Consider the following 25,233-nt stretch of genomic DNA (forward strand, 5'->3'; position numbering starts at 1 on the left):
ACTGACCTCTAGTTACGTTTGTGCCATCTAGCTGCCGTAGTCACGCTCTGGCTTTCCAAAACCGTTACAAATCACTGTGAAAAAATGATGTTTTATGGTGTGACAACGCTGTGGTTAAGGTCTTGTTAGGCTTAGGCACAAAAACTACCTGGTTAGGGTTAGAGGAAGATAAGGGTTTGGGCTAAAATGATCACTTGAAAATTGTTTTATACTTCCTTAAAGTTACTCAACCTTTGTCGTCGTGGCAGCAGTAAACACCACAATATTACGTTTTTTTTAAAAAAATGTCCTGACTTGGAAATATGATGCTTGCAATTGGAAACGGGAAATTGAACGTCAGTCTCCTGCAGCCCGCCTCCTCCTAACAAAGCAAAGTCATCTTTTCAAGTCACCGTATCTGAACTGCGTCACTTCCCCGGGTCATAATTACTACGGCCGCTAGATGGCATAAACATATTACAAACTATGTGGTCGTTTCTGCTGGCCTGAATTTTAGACCTATACTGTCATTTTTCTTGAGAGGACGAGCTGGATTTACAGTTAAGCATTGAAAAAAACAGGAGATGAATCATACTTTGCTATGTAATATTACCGTAGTAGTTTTTTAATTTGTTGTTTCTAGGCAGCGATTTAACTTCAAGGACTTTAGATATGCAGTTACTTAAGGCACTTTTTTTTTTATCATTAACTTAACTGACATTAGCACTTCTTTCTGACTTCTCAGTGAACTCAGGCTATTGGCAGTCTCTTGGATCTCAGATGCCAGCACACCTCCAGCCTTCCTTAACACATGTAGGTTTTTCAAAAGTTGTTCCTTTAAGGACAATCCTTCTCTTACTCTAGCACCTTCTTTTCTCATACCTGTGCAAATCGGTTACTGTCTGGACCGTTTTTAGGCCAATCGAAACCATATTAGGGATGAATAGGTCCAGAATGGGATATTTTGTCCGATCTAAGGGGATTGTTTAGCTTGATTTGTGAGCCAAATTTATTGTGTCTCTTCATGTCCAAATATCCAGACACAGATTCACTCTGTGTGAGAATGCCACTGTCATTAACATTTGCATTTCAATAGTCCTTGCTTGATTGAACACCAATAGCACCATAAGTGGTTCGGCAGGGCAATTTCCTTTTCACTTCAGAACAAACATCCATACTTACTGATGTTTCTTTTCATTAGAACCAAGAGTCAAACATTCTTTGTCGCTGTCATTTTGTCTGTCGAAAAATATTACATCATATCTTATCGTTCCTTTATGTTTACTGTTTTATTATTTTGTTTCCTTAACGCCAAATCTTTTCATCATCTACTTGCATTTTCTTAACACAATATCAACTTTTAGGGCAGAGGTTGGCAATATCAGTCTGTCGGTCAGTCTACCACTTTGGGCCAAACTGAAATATCTCAACAACTACCGGATGGATTGCCATGAACGTTTGTACAAACACTCATCCATATATGATGATGCTTTTTAAATTTTGTGATCCTCTGACTTATCCTTCAGTGCCACCAGCAGGTCAATGTTTTCAGTTATTCAGTGAAATATCTAATATATCTAGATTGAGTAGCACCAGCTTATTATGATTCCAGGACGATGCATCCTATTTACTTTGGTGATCCCCTGATTTTACCTCTTCCCAGCATGAGGTTCACATTTGTGGTTTTGGGGGAAATGTCATAACAACTCGGATGGATTGCCTTGAAATTCAGCACAGACATTCATGCGCCTCTCGGGATGAATTCTAATAAGTTTGGTGATCCCATAACTTTTCATCTAGTGCAATCATTAAGTCAAATCTAAATGTCCCCAATACTTCATTTTATGATCAAATACCTGCAAAACTAACGACCTTCCCTTCAGCCTCAGCTGTTCTTTGTCTTTATTGCTAATTAGCAAATGTTTGCATGCTGATGTTAGCATTTAGCTTAAAGCACCGCTGTGTCCAAGTACACTCTTGTTTACCACAGACCACACATACTTTATATACACTAACACAGACATGCACAAACTTGTACTTCAGAGAAAAATCGTGTCAGCTTTGGCACTTTCACTTCATCTTTCCATCCTTTGCTCATGACACTCACAGATTATATCACACACACACACACACACACGCAAAGACACGTATGTCTCTCAAGAAAGATCATTTTTTTCTGACCTCAGCATCCATCTACCTGCACACCTCAATGACAATAGACAAAATGGTGCCAGACTGCAGCCAGTGCCAGGGCAGATTTCATGCTCAGGGGTTGTCATGGAGTGGTGTGTGTGTGTGTGTGTGGAGAGGGAGGTGTGTATGACATCAGTCTGGCTCATATTAGTCTCTTCTTCTGTACCTGCCCTTTTCTTATTGTCCTTCCAGTTATATATTGTTTTGACCGCTTTGTCTCACTCAGGTGTCATTTTATGTGATTTAATACTCAAAATCGACCCTTTATTTCCCTCTCTGAATCCAGCGGCTGTGCCCCTGATCTACAGCTTTTATGCACAACAGGAACATTTTTTTTTAAACTTTTTTCTTTCTTTTCATCATAGCCCCCACCCCCCGTCTCCTCTCCTCCCGCTGTCTCTATATATCTGTCAGTGCATGACGCGAGGTTAAGAAGTGAAGCAGACAAGAAATATATCCCAGTGAAAGACAGGTCTGGATAAATAAAGAAGAGGTATACTCAGCCCTACCCGAGAGAAAAGGTTGGAAGGGAGAAGGTGGGGAATTTTTTTTTTTTTTTTTCCCCCTCCTTTTCCTGAAGGCAGCTGTCAGATTTTGAGAGGACGATCAACACCGGAGAAAGAAGGTAAAAACGAGGGAAAGTTGAGGTGAGTGGTATTCAGGAGGGGGATGTGGGGGGGCTGGACGGGTGATAACGAGAGATAGGGATGAAGTCAGTGTTGGTGAAGGAGACGAGGATGGATGCAGCATGGCATGTAAGTGGAGATACTGACTGTAGTCAAGGTGCAAGATTGTTAGTGCTGACGAAGATATATTAGCTTCGATTGCATCAAACACTCTTGGAGACATCGCAATGGTCCAGTTGTCAATATTTGTAAGGGAGGATCTGATATTGCAGTTGTTATGGAATCAGAATAAAACGACTTACATGACAGTGTAACCCAAATACTATCTGCTCCTGACATACACATTAACACCAGATTTGTTTTTGTTTAGAGAGATTTTGCAAATCATTTTTGTTGGGTAAAAAACCACATAACCCCAAAATGTCAGCTTTTCAGGAGCTCAGAAAAAAAAGCTCTTTCATTTATTAATTTGTTTTGAAAAGGTGTCTCAAACCCAACGGCTATTTCCTCAACCCACAGACGAGCACAGAATCCTTCAGTAAAAGTGAAAACATGAAAACCGAAATTGCAATAACAAGGTTTTTACCTGACAGCAATGATATGTCAAATTCACAATATTTTAATAGGCTCTCATTTACATCACATTGTCAGGACTCTTAGGCGGATCTATTTTAGCCACAACTGCACTCAAAATTGAAACCTTGAAGATGGAAATGAAATTTGAGAGTACTGGTGCACCTATAAGTACTCGTTTTGATCGGATTTAATTCGAGTAACTCCTTTAGACGAGCATGACGGCTCCACCCCTCACATCTGTTATGTTCCGACCAATCAACCGCCGCAGTTTTATTTACAGTACCTGAAAGCAGTGAGGTGACTAAAATAAAAGCTTTTGATTTTCTCCCATAAGAAACAGTGTTCCCCACAGTCTGCAATCTATCCATTCAAAAAAACACTAAATTCATGATTATATACTCCAAACTGCATATATCTGTTATGTGAAACTTGTAAGTGTTCAAAATTATTGGCATCAGTTTTTACCAGTGTTTCAAAATCTTGGTTTTTAATGTTAATATTCTGCAAAATCAGTTAAGCCCTTCAAGTAAAGCTCAAAATGAAGTCAACATAATGCTTAAAAACTGCTTTCCATATAACAGAATTACAATCACGATGTCTTCCTCAAATCTCTTTGTGTAACTGCACTTTATCTGCTTATATCTTTTGAACATTGGCGCCTGTCTGATAATACAGGGATAGTCGGAGGAATTTAGAAAACTGTTTAAGCTTTTAACTTGGCCATTTGTATCTTTAAGAGTATTGGCTGTGATCCTTATTTGTCCATAATTGTCTTTGAATGAGAATGCGCTTGGCAAACCTTGTGTTTTAGACTTCATTTTGGCAAATCCAGCTTCCTCTAGTGTGGGATTACCTTTTCTAACAAATACAGTGCAGTCTTTCAAACAGTTCCCCCTGATTTCTCCCAGGATTTCTTACTTCTTACTATTTTTCTCTTCTGTGACATTCACTAAAGAGCCGAAGATGTACATCGCCAACACCGCTGTATACCGTACGCACAGCTGTCTCTTCTGAAGTAGCGTACTCATTGTTTCTGAATGTCACTTGCTTCTTGCAGTTTTTTAGCAGTTTGTTGGACTGGATCATTACATAGTGAGACTGGTGTTGTTGTTGTTGAGGGACTATTTCAGCAATAATTATGGACTGAATGTTCATGGGTTGTTAAAGTGGATGAGTGTTTTCATTCTTTTGTGGGGCAACGTCCAACTCAGCGTGTGTTTTTCGGGTAGAACGGTGTTTTACAGCATTAAGGTGCCGCAAAACTTGAAGAGCTTTGATACAGTTCAATTTTCCAAGAAAAAAACCAGCTAGATTACTCTCCATTTCACACTCAAGGTTGAAAGCAAGGTTAACTAGTTTTACACCAACAAAAAAAAAGAGCACAAAAGAGACACAAACACACTTTCAAGAAAATAATACTTAAACACCAGTTAAACATGTCTGTGATTGCAGTGATTGGACTGTTACCATGACATTTACCTATAATAGCCATTCATGTACTTTTTAAGTGTTACTCACACAGGTCTTGTTTACTTTGCTGGCTACTGTTTTTCCAACTTGATATGTTTTTCTGGAGGATAAACGAGCTTCGCTTTGAAAGTTTTCTTTGTATGTTTTACCCAGCAAAACATCTAAAATCATTTGTATTTCTGCATTACCATCCAGACTCTACCCGATTTATGATTAATGTGCAGTTTGTGATCACCCACTCACTTCATGATCAGATCTGTATGGTACACACGCAGGCAGGTCATGTGTTAATTGTGGCCCGTAGCTATTTAAATAGATATACTTGAGTGAAAAAAGTATAACTTTAAGGTCATTAATATTTGGTTGTTAAAATTAGTTGTGAGAAGATGTATGGATAACATTTACATAATTATATATGGCATTAAATTAAGTCTGATACTATTTAGCATCATGTTTGTTATTGATATACGTAGTGATCTGGCTAAAATGGTGAGTATTTACCAGACACTGAAGTGATACTGCACCATACAGGATGGGACAACACTCACACACACATACACACATACACACATACACACAGACACACGTTTGCACCTGGTAAATAGCTGTGTGTGAAAGGTCAGTTCTCCTCTGTGACCCTGTGGGCGGTGCAGCTTCACCGAGGACACAGTCAACCGTAACCCCTGAACCCCAAGCTGAGGTGTGACACGTGTCAAACAGACAGGGAGAAAGGTCACACACACACACACACACACGCAGGTGCTTGGTGTCCCTTCAAGGTTTCAGTGCAGTTCTCGCTGACATGATGGATCCTCACAGGTTTGGAGCATGCTCAGTAGATGGGCTTGTGTTTACCGATTCAATATGTCCCCCCACCTACAAAAACCTCAGGCTGTTTCTGAACCCCATAGGTGTGTGTGTGTTACTTGAAACATGCAAGCGCAAACACCTATAACTCCAAGACCTACTGTAATTAAACAACAAAACCCAAACCCCCACGATAAAAAAAGCCCTTTTTCTCATCTTCCCATCCTTTAGAGGACACAAGGTCCACATAACGATCGAACAACACACTTACACAAACACACAGTCCGGAGTTGTGGAGCCTATACCTGCAGTGTCAGCTTTCCCTGCCTATACTCCTGTCTTCCCCTTGATACTGAGCCCTAAAAACAAGGAGAGGAAATAGAGAAGGAGAGGGAGATAATGAAATAAATACCCTGCTTGGCACCACTTCAAAGAGAGAGGGAGAGCCTGATCTGCTCTACTGCAGCTAGAGAGGGAGAGATGTTACATAAAGAGAAAAGATAGGAAGATAACAGCAACAGCCACCTCCACAATCACACACACAGATTCACACATTAATAAAGTTTGACTGCTTCTCAGCTGGATAGTTAAGAATCATATTCCGTGTTCCATTGATTTGGATCACTGAGCAGCATTAGTTAGTTATAGGTTTCTTATTAGTTGTAACATAAACAAGTTATTCCACCACTTTAGCCATGTACATTGCAAGAAAAAGCTGTCAAAGCCGAGCAAGCCATGATTTACATTTATTCCTGGTGTTGTACAAGCATGGGCTTTCTCTCGCATTATGCTCTCATGTCATTGCATTTATTATTCATATATTCATGTAATACGCGTATGCAAGCGGACAGAGGATATTCCCGTTTTAAAATATTCTCTGATGTCCACAGGACCGCGAGCGCATGTGTGTTTGTGTAACGTCATGCGAACACAGTTGTCGGAAACGCTGTCATCACTCCGTGGTCATGATTTACATTCACCTGAGCAAATACACAACTCTGCCTCACACATACATGCACACACAATTCACACTTATTCTATATTGGGTTTTTTTTGTTTTTTTTTGTATAAGCAGGTGTCCTTTATTCATAGATATTTTGAGGAAAAATGCCTACCTGATGGATGGTTTTTCCATCAGTTCACACACCTTCACACTTGCACGTATACAGGAATACACACTGACAAATAAACGTGGTCTGACACGACATGCGCAGCCTGTCAAACATGCACACACACACACACACACAAACGTACACACTATCTTTCCCTTTTCCCTTTAGCTCTAACATTTCTGTTGACATAGACAATAAATTTTGCTTTGGCTGTTTTTTATCCCTCATCCTGAGGCCACAATTACATTAAGTAGGCTATTGCTTTGTGTGACATATCGTCTTTTTTTTTTTTTTTTTTTTTAATGAATATCTCTCCAAGCAGCCCACTCGCTGCTCAATCAATGAGTTTGGAACTTAAAAGCTTCTTTAATGCCCTCTACATCCCATTCAGATGACTTGGCTTTTCATGTAAAGTGATGCGCGGTAGTCTTCAATGTTTTAGTCCCAAATCAAATTCAGGATCAGGTTTGCAGTGGGAAATTGGAGCGGTGATGCGCAGCTGTCTTTATTTACATTGCTGAGAAGCAATTGCTGCATTATTTTGCCTGGAAAACGAATCATTTTCTTGTAAGATTTTCCTCTAACCATGTCGCAGAGGAAATGAAAATCTCATTTGGGAAGTTTTGTTGCACGTACGGACTCTTTGATCAATACATTTCTGATCATTCATTCTGATGACACACACTGTAGATGCCTCTTTGCTGCACCTGAAATACAGAGCACCTTTTTTTCCTTTGACAGTCTCTTTTTTTTTTCTACTTCTCTACCCATCCAACTACAGTAATAAGTGAATTTTAATCAAATCGCATTTTTCCAGCCTCACTCCCAACTCATCACATACCGAAGTTTGGTCAGAACTCCTTGGTGTCACTTTTTAACACACTGGATACCCCTTTAGTGTCATTTTTCAATGTGCAGGGTAGTCCAAGAGATTTCTTCCACGACGTCTGAAATAGACGCCATGAGAATGATGACGTCTATGTAAGGTGACAAATTTCCATATTTGGGGGTGGCAGGTTGGGTGGATGGCTGGATAAGTAGATGGCAAAAACTGGACTTTGCTACAGGAGACCACTGTTTGCTTCCCATTTCCAAACTGTTTTTAACCATAGGTTGAAACAGTTTTAACTGCGAGTCAGGACAGTTTTGAACCATGGATCGAAGCTAAAGGGATACCCAGAGTGTTAAAAAGTGATGCCAAGGGGTTCTGACCAAGCTTCAGTATGTGATGAGTTGAGAGTGAGAGCATGTTGGCATTTTCATATGCCAAAGTAATTTACAAGATTCCTTAATACCAGAAAAAAAAAACATTTTAAAAAGGTAGAAAAAAAAATCACATCCATGAGTAAAACTGAAATATTTTTTTAGAATTGTCTTAAGTTTTTCTTTTCTGTCAGAAAGTCTTGGCAACAATTAGTGTCTATATAACAATAATGGAAACCTTATTCATGGAAACAACAGCAAACATGTCTGGAATGTGGAGCACATGCTATTTCGGTATGTCTTATCTATTGTTCAAAAAAAAAAAAAACAGAAACCAATTTCATGGCCAATCATTTCTTATCATTGTTATTTACTTGACAAACAGATTTCATTTGCTATTCCTAGCATATTTTTTATTTTAAATAAGACTATTTCCTCTTTAAATAAGCTGCAATTTTCAGGAATTCTATCATTTCTTCATTTTAAAATGAGCTTTTCTAACTTTATGAAAAATAATTCGCAAAAGAATACTTAGATGGGAGCCAAGTTTCCATCCAAGTATTCTGTCTGTGTCTTCGTCCCTCGCCTCATTTTTCCTCTCATCTCTCCCTCCTTCCATACCATACATCTCTGTTGTCTTGAGGGAAAAAAAAAAAGAAAAAGCTGGTGTAAGCTGATCTGTTGGCACGGATACGCTGCAGAGGAAAGCCGATCACCCTCTTCCTCAGTCTGCGATTCTCTCTTTTACAATGAAACCAAAATTCCCTCCAGGCCCACCACAATACTACAAGGCCTTTTTCCAACTCCTTATTGGACACCCTCACCTCACACACACACACACACTTAGACACAGATTTATGCAGATGTATACGTGCTTACACATGCCAATGTGTTTTGTGCACAAAGGGATGGTGTGCTTCGCTTTCAGTTCAGTGGAATATGACTATGTCTGCATGTGTGTCACATCAGATTCTGTTCAAAGGCTCAACAGATGGTGACATTTAGTTCCACCCCCACACCCCCCTCCATCCCCCCACCATGACAACAAGGTTAAGGGTGTGAAGATGCCTGAGTGGGTGTGTTGGGGTTTGCAGGGTCAAGTCTGACACATGCTTCTGCATCTGCAAATTTATGCCCCGCTAAAACACTTCATCAGTAAATTTGCACATATAAAGACTAACAAAATGTTAATGTTGTATCTGAATGCATCAATAGTACCACTTATACAAGTCACTGATAAGTCACACATTAAAAAAGGTTAATTGAGCTGTAATCAATTGCTTTATGGATGTTAATGAATCTATTATTATTACTTTAAAGATAATACTTAAGGTCATACTGTTTTATGAGACGAGTCTTCCTGATGAATTAAAGAGTTAGCTAAAAAGAAAAGCAAGTGTCACACTGAAAGATAATAAACACCTGATCACCCCAAAGTTGTTCTTATTAATGGGTTATAACTGATCTATAAAGTGTTAGTAAACTTTTAGTAAATTAACCATTAGCTAATATAGCCAATAATTACAACCCTTTATAAAGGGTGCCTTATCAGAACCAGTACCACATCATTACTGTAAAACATATTAAATTATCAGTGAACCCACGGACATTCCTAGTGGTGTGCAGCATGATACTGTCTGTGGTGTTGCAGAAAGAATCTGAGTAACTAAAGCATTTAGCCATGTTAGCTGTCAGTGTATATAAATATGGACGACGCGTCTCCACTTCCTACCGTTATGCAAAAGTGAAGCTAAAATATCTCCTTTCCGGGAGCTGCCATCTTGCTTGTGTGACGTCATTTGGAGCTAGAGTCTTCGCAGTAGAGTCAGGCGGCGGGATGGCGACCCACGTCACATGCCCCCCTCAGCCATCCCACCGTTTTTTACTGAAGTTTGAGAGTGGCGGTCACTGCTGTCCATCATGACACCACATTCCCTTTTTATATCAACAAATAACTAATTAAAAACAAACTTATCAGAAAAATGAGCACTTAAACAACCATCAGTGTGATAAGAACTACCAGAAATGACAGAAACCATCTTTGGGAAAAATTTACATGATGTGCACTTTGATTATTTTAGTTTGGCTCATGTCTCATAACCATAATCATGGCGTCACTAATGTAGTCTCATTGTAAATTAAATATTTGTCTGTAAAGTACAGACAGAAGGAAAGAAATCAAACTGAAACATAGCTTTATTTGGTAATTATGTAATGTCATCCTGTGTGGTACATGTTTTTTTCAGCGTATGAAACTACACTGCAGACTTGAGCCTCTGCTAATGCTGACAACCAGAGATTACCCTGTGACAGCAGTCACATATGAATAGGTTCAACATGGTTTGAATAGGTGTTTAGTAGACTCGTGTCATACGCACGTCTCCAATATTACAGGGGTATAAACATACTGAATACACGCTCTTAAGTCATTGGACAAGGAGCAAAGCAAAAAGAGCCTACTGAGCACTCTGAGTGTAATCTGTTGAGGTAGAACTGCTTGACAAACTGAATTTTGCACATTCGTATTCTATAGAAATTCTCCATTCCAGGTTTAAACTTAGTATTAAGTGGATATCTGGATATTATCTGAGTATGACATGTATGATTGTGAGTGGGCTTTTCAGTCTTGGTTTTTGGCAATACTTCCTTTCATACATTTTTTAAAATGTTTTGTTTGTTTAATTTTCATCAAACCATATGCTCTGGGAAAAATAATACTTAAACCTCATTATATATCCATTACTTATTCCTTCACTTAGAGCATGAGGTTTTTATTGTATATCCCGTTCATTATAAGCCTTTGGTAAGTCTTTATAATAACAACTAGTATATAGTAGTGTGTATAGACATATTTACATGGGACATTGTCTTTTGTGGTATTTGTTAAACAAACCCCCCTCCCTGCAAGCCAATTTCCTCTCCATCCATTTGCTTGTCTTCATCTCCAACAATCATTGAGGCAGTCATGTGAAATTAATGGGCATCATTATCAATATCGCTCTGTGAATGCAACAGGGATCGATATTGAAGTTCATATTTGGAACATATTGAATAAATGTAACATGCTAGTAAATTCTTTTTAAAGACTATGAGACCATCTAATAATTAGCCTAAATGTTTTCTCATTGAATATATTGAAAAATGCTTTTGTCGTGAGTGTAAATGTATTAGCGTAGAGGCTGATAAATGATGTGTTATTTTCTTCGAGCATTGTGAAATGACATGTCAATGAAATTTTACCACAATATCAGAGGACTAATGGCATTGTCATTTCTTTTGTTTGTTTATTTAGTATGGATAATGATACAAACGGTGCAGTAGAATACAGAGCTGATATACAGAATGATATGCATCAAGTTAACAGTTGTTACTGGGTTTTATAATCTCCCAGAAAATAGCTTCCTGATAGCGTTGGCAGTCATGGTGCTCATTTCCATGCTGTTTAATCAGCGCTCATATTCATAGCTTATACTGTCTGTTTCTTTTTGCCGCTGATTACAGATGTTATGGATCTCGTATGGGTGGAAATTGCAGTTATGAAGTCACTGATCATGAAAAGTCACTTTCCATTTGTCCGTTTCCATTCCTTTTGTCTTCTTTATGTTGTAACTTTCTTGAAGGTCATTTTTCATCATTCATTGATTTTTTTCTGCTTTTCAACCTTCTCTCTTCTCATCATTTTTTTAAACTTTAATCCTTTTAATGTCTTGCTACTTCTTGCATCCATTACTACTTTCTTCCTCACTTACTTGACCCCTTCTTAACATCTTTTTATCTTTCATTTCTTCATTCAGAAGCTCAAGCCATTAAAGGGAAAAAAAACCTTGAGTGCACACAGGAAGACATCATCTTTTTTTTATTTTTTTAAATGTGAAATAAAACAAGTGAGCCTATTTTATGAGGAGTTGTGTTGACACTCCTCTTGGGCTACCTTTAACCTGCGTCTTCTCTCTTTAGAATTCCTCCTACATTTACATTTACAAGAGAGATGTCAGACAAACCTCAGAGAACAGATCTGCATCTGTACTCCACATGCACTTCTGGGGAGAGTGATAATAGGGGTTAGTGTCACAGTTTGATGTAAATTGATTCTTGGTTTTCAGTTCAATAAATAGAAGTTTCAGACTTTTACTCTAGTGCACTGTGTGCTAAACTATTCAGTTGGGTCCTTAGTTTGCTGAATTGCAATATGAATAATAGCAGGCAGTTAGGCTAATTTGTCTCATCGGAAGTCACTGTCTGATGAACAAGGCTTTGTGTAGCCTTTATGTAATTATGATGTTATTAAATCCAAACTGCAAACTTAACTTTTAGTGAACTTTTTCTTAACTTTAGTGCATGTATGTGTGTTATACACCTTCTGTGCCCTCACGGTTAAGTTCCAGCCTGTTTCTTCTGTAATGATGTTCAAAAAATGATATTTGGAATAGTAGAGGATTTAATCACAATTTTTATAGGAATCAGTTTTGTCCCCATCCCTAAGTGGGAGGGGACATCAACACACAGACTCTTCTTCGACTATAACACACTTCAGAAAAAGAGAGCATTATATTAAGCCTATATGTAATACAATATACATTGTATTCAGGGCTATGGCTGCCTATGTTGCTTAAGCATAAGTATACAGTAATGTTGATTGGTAGTTTTGCATTTTAACTCCACTGTAGTCGACCCAATCTGCCATCACATATTTTGGAAAGTGTTTAAGTGTCACAGAGTGGATTTTGTTCCTTTTAATGTCTGTACGTCATCTGTTGACCCACTTGTCTACCTGATTTAAAAATGCGTAATTAATTCACTACTCAATTTCATCACACAATAATGGTTTCCGCCTTGTTCTTCCATCAGCACATGTGTCACATGTCAAGCTGACATGAATGTATGAATATGTATGAGTGCATTGGTGTATTTGTGTGTGTGTGTGTGTGTGTGTGTATGTATATGTGTGTGTGTGGTGTATGCCATAGCCGGAAGACAAAATGCCCTTTTCTGTGATCGAGGGGTTTAGTACCGCTGTCTCTTTTCACAGCATGAGATCCTCTCAGCTTGACTGCCATTTGTGAATAACTGATAAGGCAAAGTGAAAAGCTCTGACTTGATGGTGTGCTGGAGTGAGCTTGATAAAAGGACAAACAGAATACAGACTTCTAAAATGTCAACCGGCCTAAATCAGTTGAACAACATTGGTTCTTCATATTGGTTTACAGCCAAAAGATCTTATCAAGATAAAAGACTTAAACCGGAGCAGACATGGATGTGTGTAGATATGGGTAAATAAATTATGTCTGACTTTAAAGAAGGCTGAGATTTCTACGGGGGTGAAGCTAAAGATTAGAAGGGGCAGAGTTGAGGATTTATGCTCGAAGGCAGAGAGAGAAAGAGGAACGTTTCATGACTTAATCAGTGGTAGAGAGAAAGTCCAAACACTTGGGATGAGGATACAGTCTTTGATAATATCATGTTAGCATTCAGATGGGCAGTGTTGGGGAAGCTACTGTGAAAGCATAGTTGTACAAGCTAGCAATTACTTCACACTGGAAGAAGTTGAACCAGACCCAGCCCTGGCTATAGGCAACCGCCTAGGGCACCATCTAATACCTGCGGGCTGGTGATATAACACGCCAATTTCACTATGGGCCAGAACCATGGACAAGCAGTGGTTACTATGCTCCCAGCACCCCTATAAGACCCACTGGCGCCCTTCATGGCATTGGTAGTTTTTTGGGGTTTTTTTTTTTGGGGGGGGGTTACACAACATGTGATGTTAATTATATAATGTCAAGTTACATCTTGTCTACTCCTCACTTAAAATGAAGGCTCAGGGCTGAGCAAGTGGAGTGTGAGGGGACTTGAAGAGCCAGAGAAGTGCATTTCAAGATGAAAAGAAAAAAGCCATCGGGGGAGCAGGTCAGGAAAACAAAAAAAAAGGAGGGGAGAAGCTGCCAAAAATAAAGGTATGTATTTTCTTAAGTTTTGTTATGTAGCTAGCTAGCTCTTAATGTAGTTAGCTGCTATTGTTAGCTAAACTACATTGGAAAGCACTAGCTAACTAGGTTAGCTAGCGAGCATGCACTCAGTATCTAATGTTGATGTAAGCTTTTTGTATAACAGACAATGTGGTTAGCTATATATATTATCTAACCTCATTGTCTTTTATATAATTTCAAATACACTTTTAAAATATCTACAATGTGACACCATCTGTCACAAGGTGAGTGAGTGCAACATGTCAATTTAGACATTTCTGATGGTAAATAATCTAATGTAAATACTACATATAATGCTATATACAATCTAATCAATGAACTTATTCTTGTTTCCTCTGTCTCTCAACAGTTGGCTACATCCTCTGATGATGAGAGCACAACACTGACCACAGATTCCACCTTGTCACTTTTCTCAGGTGTGTCAATACATGAGAAGAAACATAGGCACAGTTTGACATCTTGTTTTATAGTCACCTCATTTGTACAACTGAAATTGTCTACATATATTTGTCCCAATCAGTTGATTCAAGTAAATTCCCTATAAAAGATTATACTATGACCTGTGTTCATGTGTGATGCTTGTGTTGACATGAGGTGAGAATAAGTGTAATAAGTGTATTATGTGCCCTGCAGAAGCACCAGATACAGCCTCCTCTGTGCACACCTGCTGCAGCTGAGACAGATGAGCCACTTTCAGCTGATCCTGCTGACTCACCTTCACATCTGATAGACATATATATGATATCATATATTGCAAATGTAATAAGATTTGTTTTAGTAAATACTGTAATAAATGAAAGACATGTTTGTGTCTTTAGAACCATCGCTGCACATGTATTAATTTATTTATCTATTTAATTTTTTTTGGGGGGGGGGGGGGGGGGGTTAGTTGGCATGTGAGCTCATACACGGGCCACATGCTAATCTCCACTGAGGGCTGCAAATGAGTGAAATACTCTCCATCAATAAATCAGACAATACCATTCTCTACAACAGTGCACTTAAATGTCTGTACTAAGAATGAGAGATTAGGGTGGGGGCAGAGAAAGAGAGACGGAGATAAGAGCGGATGTCATGATTCTCCATTGCAACCCTTCTGAAATGTATTCCCCAAAACAGAAGCACCCTATCCAGGGATATTGTTAAGTCTGGTGCCCACAAGCTATTCCACTCTATTATTCTACAAGAACAAAAAAGTTTACTGGAATTTTCCACTTTACTTCTATTAATTCCAGAGTAATTGAATCATGTGTCTATGAAATCCACAACGCTTGCTGGTTTTCTCTTTGATGTTTTCATTTCATGCAGCCAAATGTGGAAGCTCTGGAAAGTTATCACGGTGGCAATAATTTCATCCTCTGTTGCCGAGGTATACATGAGAAATATGTTGTTCACGTTAAAGAAATCTATCAGGAGTGGCGCTTGCATGTATTCAATTGGCCCGACACAGTGCGTCGTTGGATAACTTTGCGCAAGTTCAGCCAGGTACAACTTTAAATGATGACAATCAATCAAATGACTATGTGTAATGTGTAAGCAGTCGCTTGTATGACGAACCCACAGAGTCACACTGTTAGTGTTAGGAGAATTATCCATTGACTGCAATTATAGTAGCAGTTATATATAGTTTCAGCTTATTGTTTTAGTTTTCTAAGTTTTGCAACTTTACTGCTTTGGTTCACTCATTGCTGTCACCGTTGTTTTTGGGCACAGCAGGCAACTGTTTTCAGTGAGAAAGCTAATAACACTGTATGTTGCTTACTTGGCATCTTCTAGATGTGTAAAAAGGCGGCTGTTTGCTAACAAGTTTGCCAACTTAAAGAGGATAATATGTCAGTGTTGCTCACAGCTCGTTTCAGCCATCTCCAAGTGGCAAAAAAAAAAAACAGTTATTAGAGGTTTAAGTTGTTTTTCTGGGGAAACTTCACTTGAGAGTACAGTAGAGAACTGACAGGAAGTGAGGGGAAAGAGAGAGAGTTGGGGAACGATATGCAACAAAGGTCCCCGGCCTTAAACCCCTAGACCACAAGAGTTTCCCAAACCAGGTTTGACTTTGTTGTCAGATGACCATGCTTTAAGACCAGATAAACCCTTTACAACATGATTACTGTGTGCAAGCAGGAGTGCCTGCTGTATATTGGAGAGTGTGATAAGGAGCTTTTCATGTAAACTCACTACCCAAGCTCAAATGATTGAGGTTTGAGGCTTTGCCAATAAGAACCTCAGGCATGATGGATCCGTTGGTTATACATGTCTCTGTTGGAAAAAGTCTATATGGGAAAAGTTTGATTTCTAACGATTTTTTAAGACTTTCTCGTTACTCATTTCGTATTTTCTTATTCTGAAAGACCCTTTTCTACCAAAAGTTTTCTTACCTTATTGACTGGAGTGATAAGACCTTAATTGACAACACAAACAAAAAAGAAACGAAAGAAGGAATTCATTTTTTTTTTTTTTTTTGGCAAGGTCAGTCTTAACCTCCAGTGATAAGTTATGAGTTTAATAAACAAGTTACAGACAAGCATTAGGTAGTTAATGTGGACTCTGAGTCTGTGGGTATTTTATAATTCAGTCATTCCCAGTGTGTCTCTTTGTGCTTTCACAGTATGTTGCAGTGGCATTTCAATGCAGCTACTGCTAAAGCTGTGTCTGAACCAAGATTAGGGGGCTTCCATGGAGCGCATGGAGCATAATATAATTGGTGTTAGCTCCTATTTCCTTTTACCATCAGGGACAAAGTACAGTGTCCCACTGTGGAGGACAAATAGATATACATCCATTTATTTCAGAGTCTTTTTGAATGCTGTATAAATGTAGAGCAGAGTAAGGTCATGCAAAAGGACTTTATTTTTTATTGTTTCACCGAAAACCGAGGCTTTTTGTCTTGTAACAAAGTTTTGCAACATTTTTCTGTGTATGTGTGGAACTATAACTCTAATACACAAGAGACACAGATAGTTTTGAGCAGACATGATAATTTGATGCTATGCTAAAGTTTTGGTAACATAATCTCAAGGACAGTGTTACTTTTAGCACAGCTGTATTTCATTATTTAGAAACTTTGGCGTTTCAGCACTATTCTGTTTTGCATGACAGTGACGACAATAATCAAATGAGTCATATTGTCACTTGACTGCATTAAAGAATGAAGAGGAGAGCCGAGAGGGAGAGGAAAGAGAGACGGGGAGTGAAGGATATACATATTTTGCCATCCATGGTGATAACATTAATGTCAAGGTGGAAGGGGGAAGGAAGACATCAAAGCTAATGAATATTTATGGGTGCCCACAGTAAAGTGCTGTTTTAGAGTGAAGTGGGACAGAATGGCCTCATGAAGACAGCACTTAGGGCCTACTCTTGCACAGACTGTGGGTCTATGAATATTCATTGTTCATTGTCCCAAAAACAATTTGCTTAACGCTTTTGACTTCTTTTCATCCGTAAAATATGCGTAAGGTTTTACCTATGCATGGTTTGGCATATAATGCTATCTATCTTGACTCTTCAGGTCTGCGACAAGATAAACTTTTGTTCTTTGTACAATGAAATAAGAAATACAAAGTAATATTTGTTTTAAAGCATAAATATGTCATCTTTTATTGGTAGGCATCTCCCATTTCAGCTCAGTTCTAGTGGGGAAGTAGAAATGTCATGTCCTATACTACAGAATATTGCTTCAAATTCACACGCAATTTCTGGATTTAACAGTTCAGCGACACATAGTTAGTAAGATATGTGTCACTGGTTGCGCTGGAGTTTGTATGGATGTTATACAGGTATCAAGCCATATTTGTTTGAAAGTACGAGAGCGTGTTCAAGTGGCGGTGTCTATAATATGCCAGAAAGCATGATGTCCTTGAGCATATTTCACAACATGCTACATTAGCCTTCCCTTGGCCCAACTGTGCCATGCATTTATCAAAGTGTCATCGCAACCAGAGACAGCACTGTTTAAAAGCACTTTTATGTCACCTGTTCCGAGTGAAAAATCTCAGTTGAGAACCCTGTGTATAGGAAACCCCAGTCTAAACAGTGACAAAAGAGGAAGATAAAGGAAAAATGATCAGAAACCAGGAAAAATACATTTCCAGGTCAGGAGATTAGTTACTTGTCACACACTACTACCAGCTCCTTCCACAGTAAACACTGTCTGATGAGTGAAAAGAACAATATGCTTTTATGTAGTGTGTTCTGGTGTCTAATGTGTATTTTTTGTAGTGTGTGTAGGTGCACATATCTTATGTTTGCGTGTCTTTTTTCTATCAAGTGATTCTGCTTTAACAACATGACTCAGCTTGCTTAAAAAAGAAACAGAAACTCAAGTTTTAAAATGCTCTTTTGAATATTCGGCTTAAAGCAACATTTTCGCTCTTATTGCTAAATATGTAGCGCTGTAGTTCTGTAAAATATTCCAGCACTCTTTCCACATCTATTCTGCTATTTATTCTGCACTGCAGGGTAAACTGCTAGTTATAGAGATCTTACCATGACCTCAGGCTAACAGATTTCAAACTCTACGAAACCCAATCTGTGTCCATCAAAAAAAAAAAAGAAAAAGAAAATGTGTAGGTGAATTGTCCTTGAGCATGACAGCAAACCATGTTATGCATTGTACATCACTCTGAGTTAGTATCAGCAGGAAGCCTAAAACCTAAAGGAGATTGTTTATTTGTCATGGTGAATGATGTAAATTTTGCACATATTTTCATAATTCCTGTATAACTGCTTATAACACTACTGCACTTCTCCCTCCAACATCTCCTCCATCTCTCCTGTTCTGTTAAAACCCCCCAATCATCAGTCTGCCTTTCATGTGTTTCTGACTCTCATTAACAGCTCCCTTGTACAAGCCCAAGTGGCTCTTACTGTCCGACCCCTGTGGGGTCACCTCTTGACACGGTGAAGTAAGCACAGTTCTTAGCCTCTTACCCAGGCCCTTTTGGACTATATGTCCAATGCTGGAGAGCGTTAACAGACTTACATAAATCCTGTGAAGTACAGACTACTGCTGTGTTTCATTAACCGGGGCCTAAGGGAAGTAGAGTACTTGCTCTAAAAGCGCACACATGCTTCATATAGAGGCATTTGCAGTTGCATCACATGTTTAGTAACCTTGCTTGGTGCTACTGTACCAGGAAGACCAATATATGCAAATAAACAGGCATGCACACACAATGAGCATGTTCATTGTCAGTGAGCTTGTTTCAAAGTATAAATATTTAAAACATGACATTAGACATTGGAAATGATCTCAATTTCTGACATCCTTAGCTCTTAAGCACAGACCTAAATAAAAAACAACTAGCTACCATCAGGCCACACTGATACTCAGGATATGTCAGGCTGATGCTCTTACACTATGTGAGCCAGAAGAAGAAGAAGATGCATCTTGTGGTATTTTGTAATGGAAAAAAAAATCAATGCATGAAGGTCAGCAATGTTCATCAACTGTCACATCAAATCATAGCCTTCTATACAATTACCCAACTGCTGTATATGTCTTATATTATGCTCTGACACAAGTCTTTGCATTCATCAGCTTTTTCTTTTGTGGTAGTGTGCAGTAGTTGTAAAGTTTTGCCAGATTTTTCTTGTATTACAGTGTAAAGTTGTCTATTGCTTAATTATATGTTGCAGAGAGGCTTTTGTTGAATTTCAGGGCGTAGCAATATTATAGAGAGCTGAGTGAAATTTCAGAGAAAGTTGTCTGGGTATTATGTTGTAAGGTTACTGGTACAGCAGTGCGAACATTTCCCATCTCCCACACATCCTCCTCAAACTGCATTTATGCAGAACCACTTGAAAGTCTCGGGTGATGAAGCAGACACACGGGGATGTACAAAAATGTAGTGGATATTGAAGTAGTTTCAAGCGAAATACTAAAACACTATAAATGCTGTATATGTTGGGTCTTTTTTTCAGCTGTGTGTGTGTGTGTGTGTATTATGTGAGTCAAAATCAAGCTGTTGGCGGACCCTCACTGTGTTGGTGATGGTAATAGTTTGCCAGAGCCTTGGGGAAGCTGCTCAGCAGGCGATGGTGTGTGTGTGTGTGTGTATGTGTGTTTGCTTATGTGTGTGCAAGTACCTGTGTGTTTTTGTGCACATATCAGCAGGAACGGGTAGAGCAGACCCCACAGTGCATGTCTCAACAGCCAAGTCATCAACCTTTTTAATCCAGCCCAGCAGGGATGTGTTTGTCTTCTTGACAGTCCACATGTTTATGTGCGCATGTGAAGAAGAACTTCATGAGAACTGCTGCCGTAAACTTGGTTATGTTATAATCTGAGACGAGACAAATGTCTGTCCGGAAATATTTCCAACCAGACATGATTCAAGACTTGAACAGGAATATTGATGAATTCTTCTTTTTTCCATGTCATGTTGGTTCTGTCAGGTTGTCAGTGAAGATATGCCCTGATGTGTCTAATGTAGAAATCCCCCTCTCTCCTCCATCCTTCTCTCTTTTCTCTCCTCCCCTGCAGGACGAATGTCATAGGATGAACACTGCTGGTGGGGTGTGTCTGTCTGTGCTGTCCTCTCTCCTGGCTGTGGTTGGGGCCCTGGCTGCCGTGTCTGCCCTCGCTCTAGCTCCTCTCTCTGCCCTGGCTGAGGCTGCCTATGGGGCTGCCAATGGCGTCCCCAGCACCGGGGCAGAGGGGGCCCCCTCGCCCATCTCCTCACCGTGCTCCAGCTTGGTAGCTGGGGTGCTCTATGGCTCTTTCTCCCTAAGGGAGCTTTTTCCCTCCAGGGCGCCGGGCTGTTCCTGGTCCCTGGAAAACCCTGATCCCACCAAGTACTCCCTCTACCTCCGCTTTACCCGCCACCCTACCATCTGTCGGACACACTCCCCCATGCTCCTCTCCCTCGACCACCACCTGGCTAATCAAAGCTGTCCCCTTCACTTACAGACGGCAGCCACCAGGGATCAGGAAGTCATTAATCTCTGTGGCAGCCAGTCCAACTCAGATGAACCTTACTCCTTCCTACAGTTTGATAAGAACTTTGTCCAACTATGTCTAACAAGACATCCAGCTGCAGATGAGCCTCAGGTATCCAAGGAATTGCTGGAGCTGAGACTAGTAGAGGTGTTACTCATTAACAACGAGAACTCCAGTCAGTTTACCTGTGGCGTGCTCTGCCGATGGTTTGAGGAGTGTTTACGAACAGGTGACCATGGAGGCCAGGAGGTTTCCAACGGCGATGGTTGCGGGATGACCCAAACAGGCTGTATCTGTCCTAATCATAACATCATGGCACCACCTATCCCGTTGCTCCCGGAGACACCTCACAGTTTCAGCAACGGTTCGCTGGTTCCCGATGACTGCTGCGTCACTGAGCTGCATTCCAATGATGCAATCGCCATAGCACCCAGAGATGTCCGACAAGGTAAGATTATGTTTCTTCTCAGATAATGCGTCTGCATTTCAGGGCTGCTTTTTTTGCGATTTTCAATGCATTACACATGAGAACACATTTCTGCACTGAGAATATTACTCATGCCCTGCAACTCAAACAGTTCATTTTCATGCATTCCCTGCACCCTATACAACATAACCACCAGAAAATCCATCCTGCACATAAAGGCAGTTGTGTTAAATTCAGCTGACATTCAGTTGGTCTACTGCTATTTCTTATACTTGTCATTTTGCATTCAGTTTATTTGTATACCAAGCTTGGAGTGGCAAATAGACAAGAAAAGTTTGTCTTGTTATCCTGGCCTTTGAAATCACCTTAGGGAGTTCGAATGCTTCTGCTTAACAGAGAATTTATTATTTGAATTTTGTCTTTTGGCATGTTGGCCTTTAACTAAAAAATGAAGCAGTTCAAAGGGGGGCCTTTTAAACCTTCCATCAAAAGATTTGTAAATGTCTGTCAGAAAATTCAGCCGTCTGATCTATATTTTAGAGATTCCCCCATGTGGCCAAGAGGTGTGGTTCCAAGCACTCCGCTCTATTCATGCTGCACAATATGGTGTGTGTATGTCTGTGTGTGTGAAACCATCTGTTGACAATGTTAGGGACAAGATCAGATTGGACACTTGTGCGCACACACACACGCGTGCGCATGGTCGGTCATACATCAGTGGATTGACCACGAAGCAGACAATCCCTTTGCACACAAGACTCATGGGAATATGTATGCATGTGTGCATCTGCATTAATCTGGTGGATTGTTCCTTTAATGTAATCAAATCAGAACAATGACATGCATGGAGATATACTATGAATCACTGTGGTATCGTGCAGATAATTACATAATAATTTTCCTTTAGGTGGATCATAGGCATGTTTTCAAAATGAGCAGTAATTATTAGAAGCCAGTTACTCTTATTGCAAGACTTCAACAACACTCTAACACACATACTCAGAGCTCTGGGGAGAATCTTACCTTGCTGACGGGAAGGTTATTGCTCTGCACTCAATCACTGGGGGATTTTATCATCTAATAAAGTTAGAGTGGGAGAAATGAAGGGACAGGGAAAAGAGACCGTGGTGTAGGAGGAGAGAGGAAGAAAGAGTCTTTTAACCAGTTCGACTCGGTCTGATGTACTGTTGCTTAAGACGAAAGCCAAACGGACAGCGCCGCTCTGTAAATCGATGCCAAGCTCCGGGGTGATATTAAACTTATGCCAGATACCTGGAAGCTCCGTTTGGCTTTTTTTCTGCATCACACCTCAAAGACGCTGATGTTGAGCGCATATTGGTTAGCGGCCGGTCACTCTATGAGAGATCTCATCCCCGCTCATAGAGAGCGCTGTGAACCACGGATAGCTCTTGATGAGAAGACAGCCTGGAGAAATGTGGGAAAGCTTTTCTCTACCGAACAATTCCCAGACGTCCTAATTACCCTAAAATATCGGAATTACTGTAAACCCAACATCGAGCTGTCAGAGCAAGAGCCAGAATCCTTGTTTCTCTCCTGTCCCCTATCTCCATCAACTAAAAGACAAACACGAACACCCTCGCTGAGTCAGAGACACTTGAAAACAAAGCTGGAATGTTTGTTTTCTCCTCCCTCATCTCTGTCTTCCTCTATGTCTTCTTCACTCTAAATCTTCTCTCACGTTTTTTGACTCTGAACCCCGGCTTTCTCATTACTCACCTCTAGAAAATGCCTTCACAAAAATATATGTATGTGCTCACCTTTGGAATTAAATAACTATTTGTTTGGGGTGTACTCATGCACCCTAGTGATCTAAAATGCATATTACGTAATCTCAAAGTCCTCATTTTTTATTTTGGCTTGGGAATTTGTTGCATGTCATCCTGCTTTCTTTCCCACTATTTCTTATCTGCATCTACTGTCCTGCCCTTTACTTTGAAAAACACTTTTTTCACTGAAAAATAAAACACCTATATTGTTGTAAAGAAAAAAACTACCACTTTGTTATATTGATTTGCTACATATTGAACAAACTGAACAAATTGTCCTCTTCTGTTTTGGAATGTTTGCGGATGCCCTTCAACAGAATACATTCACTTCTCAAGGTCAGACTGCTTGAGACACTATTCAGCCAGGGAACTTTGCTCATTTATCCTTGAAATGCAGTGCTTTGCTTGTGGTGGAGGCTAACCATTGTTCTGATTGATCTTGGACATTTCGAATGAACAGGAAAGCGACAAAAAGAAAATAGAAAAACGGTTGCTCAAAATAACGTGTCCATTCCTCCGCACATATGTTGACGGTTATCGTTAAACTGATGTACCAAATGTAAACTGAACATCACGTCTGTCTTTCTCTCAAAAATCAATATTAACACTGTTTCACCAAGCTAGTTTTCTGACAATTATTTTAATTATCTGTAATTAATTTACACAAACAGCAATGAGCAAATAATTAACCTTAATGGTATCTCACAGGTGTTTTAGCCTGAAAAACGGTATAGAATGTAATAAAAAGGACAACATTCAGCACAGTTTTTATCTTGTGATGGACAGTAGTCTATTACACTGACCTTCACAAAGCTCATTTCTATTATTTCTGTATTGGCAAACTCTCAGCTGGTCTCTCTGCCTGAAGCTGAGAGAGGATTTTCTTTTTTTTTTTTTTCTTCTATGAGCATACTGTATCTTTATTATGGACATGACAGGCACAGTGACCAAATTATACTTTGCATGGCATTAGGTGACCTGCAAGGAATCTATTTTTCATGTCTGGGTGGTATCTGTCAATAATGAAGAGTATTTAGTGCAGAAACCTGTTTGTCCTTCATCCTCTCAGTTAGAGGAGACAGAAATAGTTTTTTTTTTTTAAAGTACACATCCTAATGAAGATTTGCTCTGTGGAGTCTTTACATTTCAATATATTTGCGATCTGTATATTTTTTTATTTTAGAAAGAGGTCTTGGGTCTTTGTCTATCAAGTCTGTGAATGTATTACTTCATGACACTGAACAGATTTAAACCACATATCTATGTAAAATACATTTAAACAAATATTATCTCATTTCCATATAAATTGAGTATTAAAGGGCAGAGTAAGCTGTATTATGCCATATAAAACAAGTTTGCTATTTTTTTCCTACTTTCCTACCTAGTACAGGTGTCTCCAGTATTCCTGCTTTTATTTAGCACAAAAAGACATCATATACGCATAATTTAACAAACTGCCAAACTCATACATAAAAATACTGCTATTACAACTGCTACTAAGAAGAAGAAGAAGAGGATGGACACGAACACATAAACTTTAAACACCCCAGTGGCCTGACAGGTTCAAGAAACACTGATTGAATGATAGTAGAGGCAATGACCTGCAATTCAAAAACACAAACATGCAGCACGTCTATGTACAGTCAAGAGCGTTATGGCTGAATTCTTAACCATGTAAAATCCAGCATTTTTGTGACATCCCCGCCATGATATGATGCAAGTCATAGAAACCACATGAAATCACAATTACACATGCATGCCTGCACACAAACACACACACAGGCATTCAGGTTTTGAACCTGTGAGGTGATGTGTGCCTGAATGTCAGGTCTGATAGAAAGAAAAAAAAAACAACAACCTCTGATTCCCTAGTTCTCCTGTCAATCAACAACCTACCTCCCCCCAACAGCTCTAGACATACATCATAACTGACATGAGACGTGTTTGAAGCAAAAACAAACACACCGCTGTGTATCACCTTCTCATTTTCATTCATTTTCTTCTCCTCATCACGGTCACATTTCCATCCGTGGTGCGTTTTCACTCTCTCTCTCTCTCTCTCTCTCTACAAAAAAAAAACCTTGGTGTTCTGTCAGCCCAAATAAACCAGTGACACAGAATTCAGC

General features: G+C 39.5%; 1 protein-coding gene across 5 annotated transcripts in view; it reads left to right on the forward strand.

The window, feature by feature from the left end:
- adgrb2 (adhesion G protein-coupled receptor B2) overlaps window positions 1-25,233 on the forward strand; it is a 203,265-nt gene that overhangs the window by 35,446 nt on the left and 142,586 nt on the right. For all 5 annotated transcript variants that reach the window (XM_067611336.1, XM_067611338.1, XM_067611337.1 and 2 more), the window contains exon 2: window positions 20,438-21,341. In XM_067611336.1, coding sequence (XP_067467437.1) covers window positions 20,453-21,341 — 889 coding nt within the window. In that variant the 5' untranslated portion in view covers window positions 20,438-20,452. The remainder of the gene's footprint in view (window positions 1-20,437; window positions 21,342-25,233) is intronic.

Source organism: Thunnus thynnus, chromosome 15 (assembly GCF_963924715.1).
Source record: "Thunnus thynnus chromosome 15, fThuThy2.1, whole genome shotgun sequence".
NCBI lineage: Eukaryota > Metazoa > Chordata > Actinopteri > Scombriformes > Scombridae > Thunnus > Thunnus thynnus.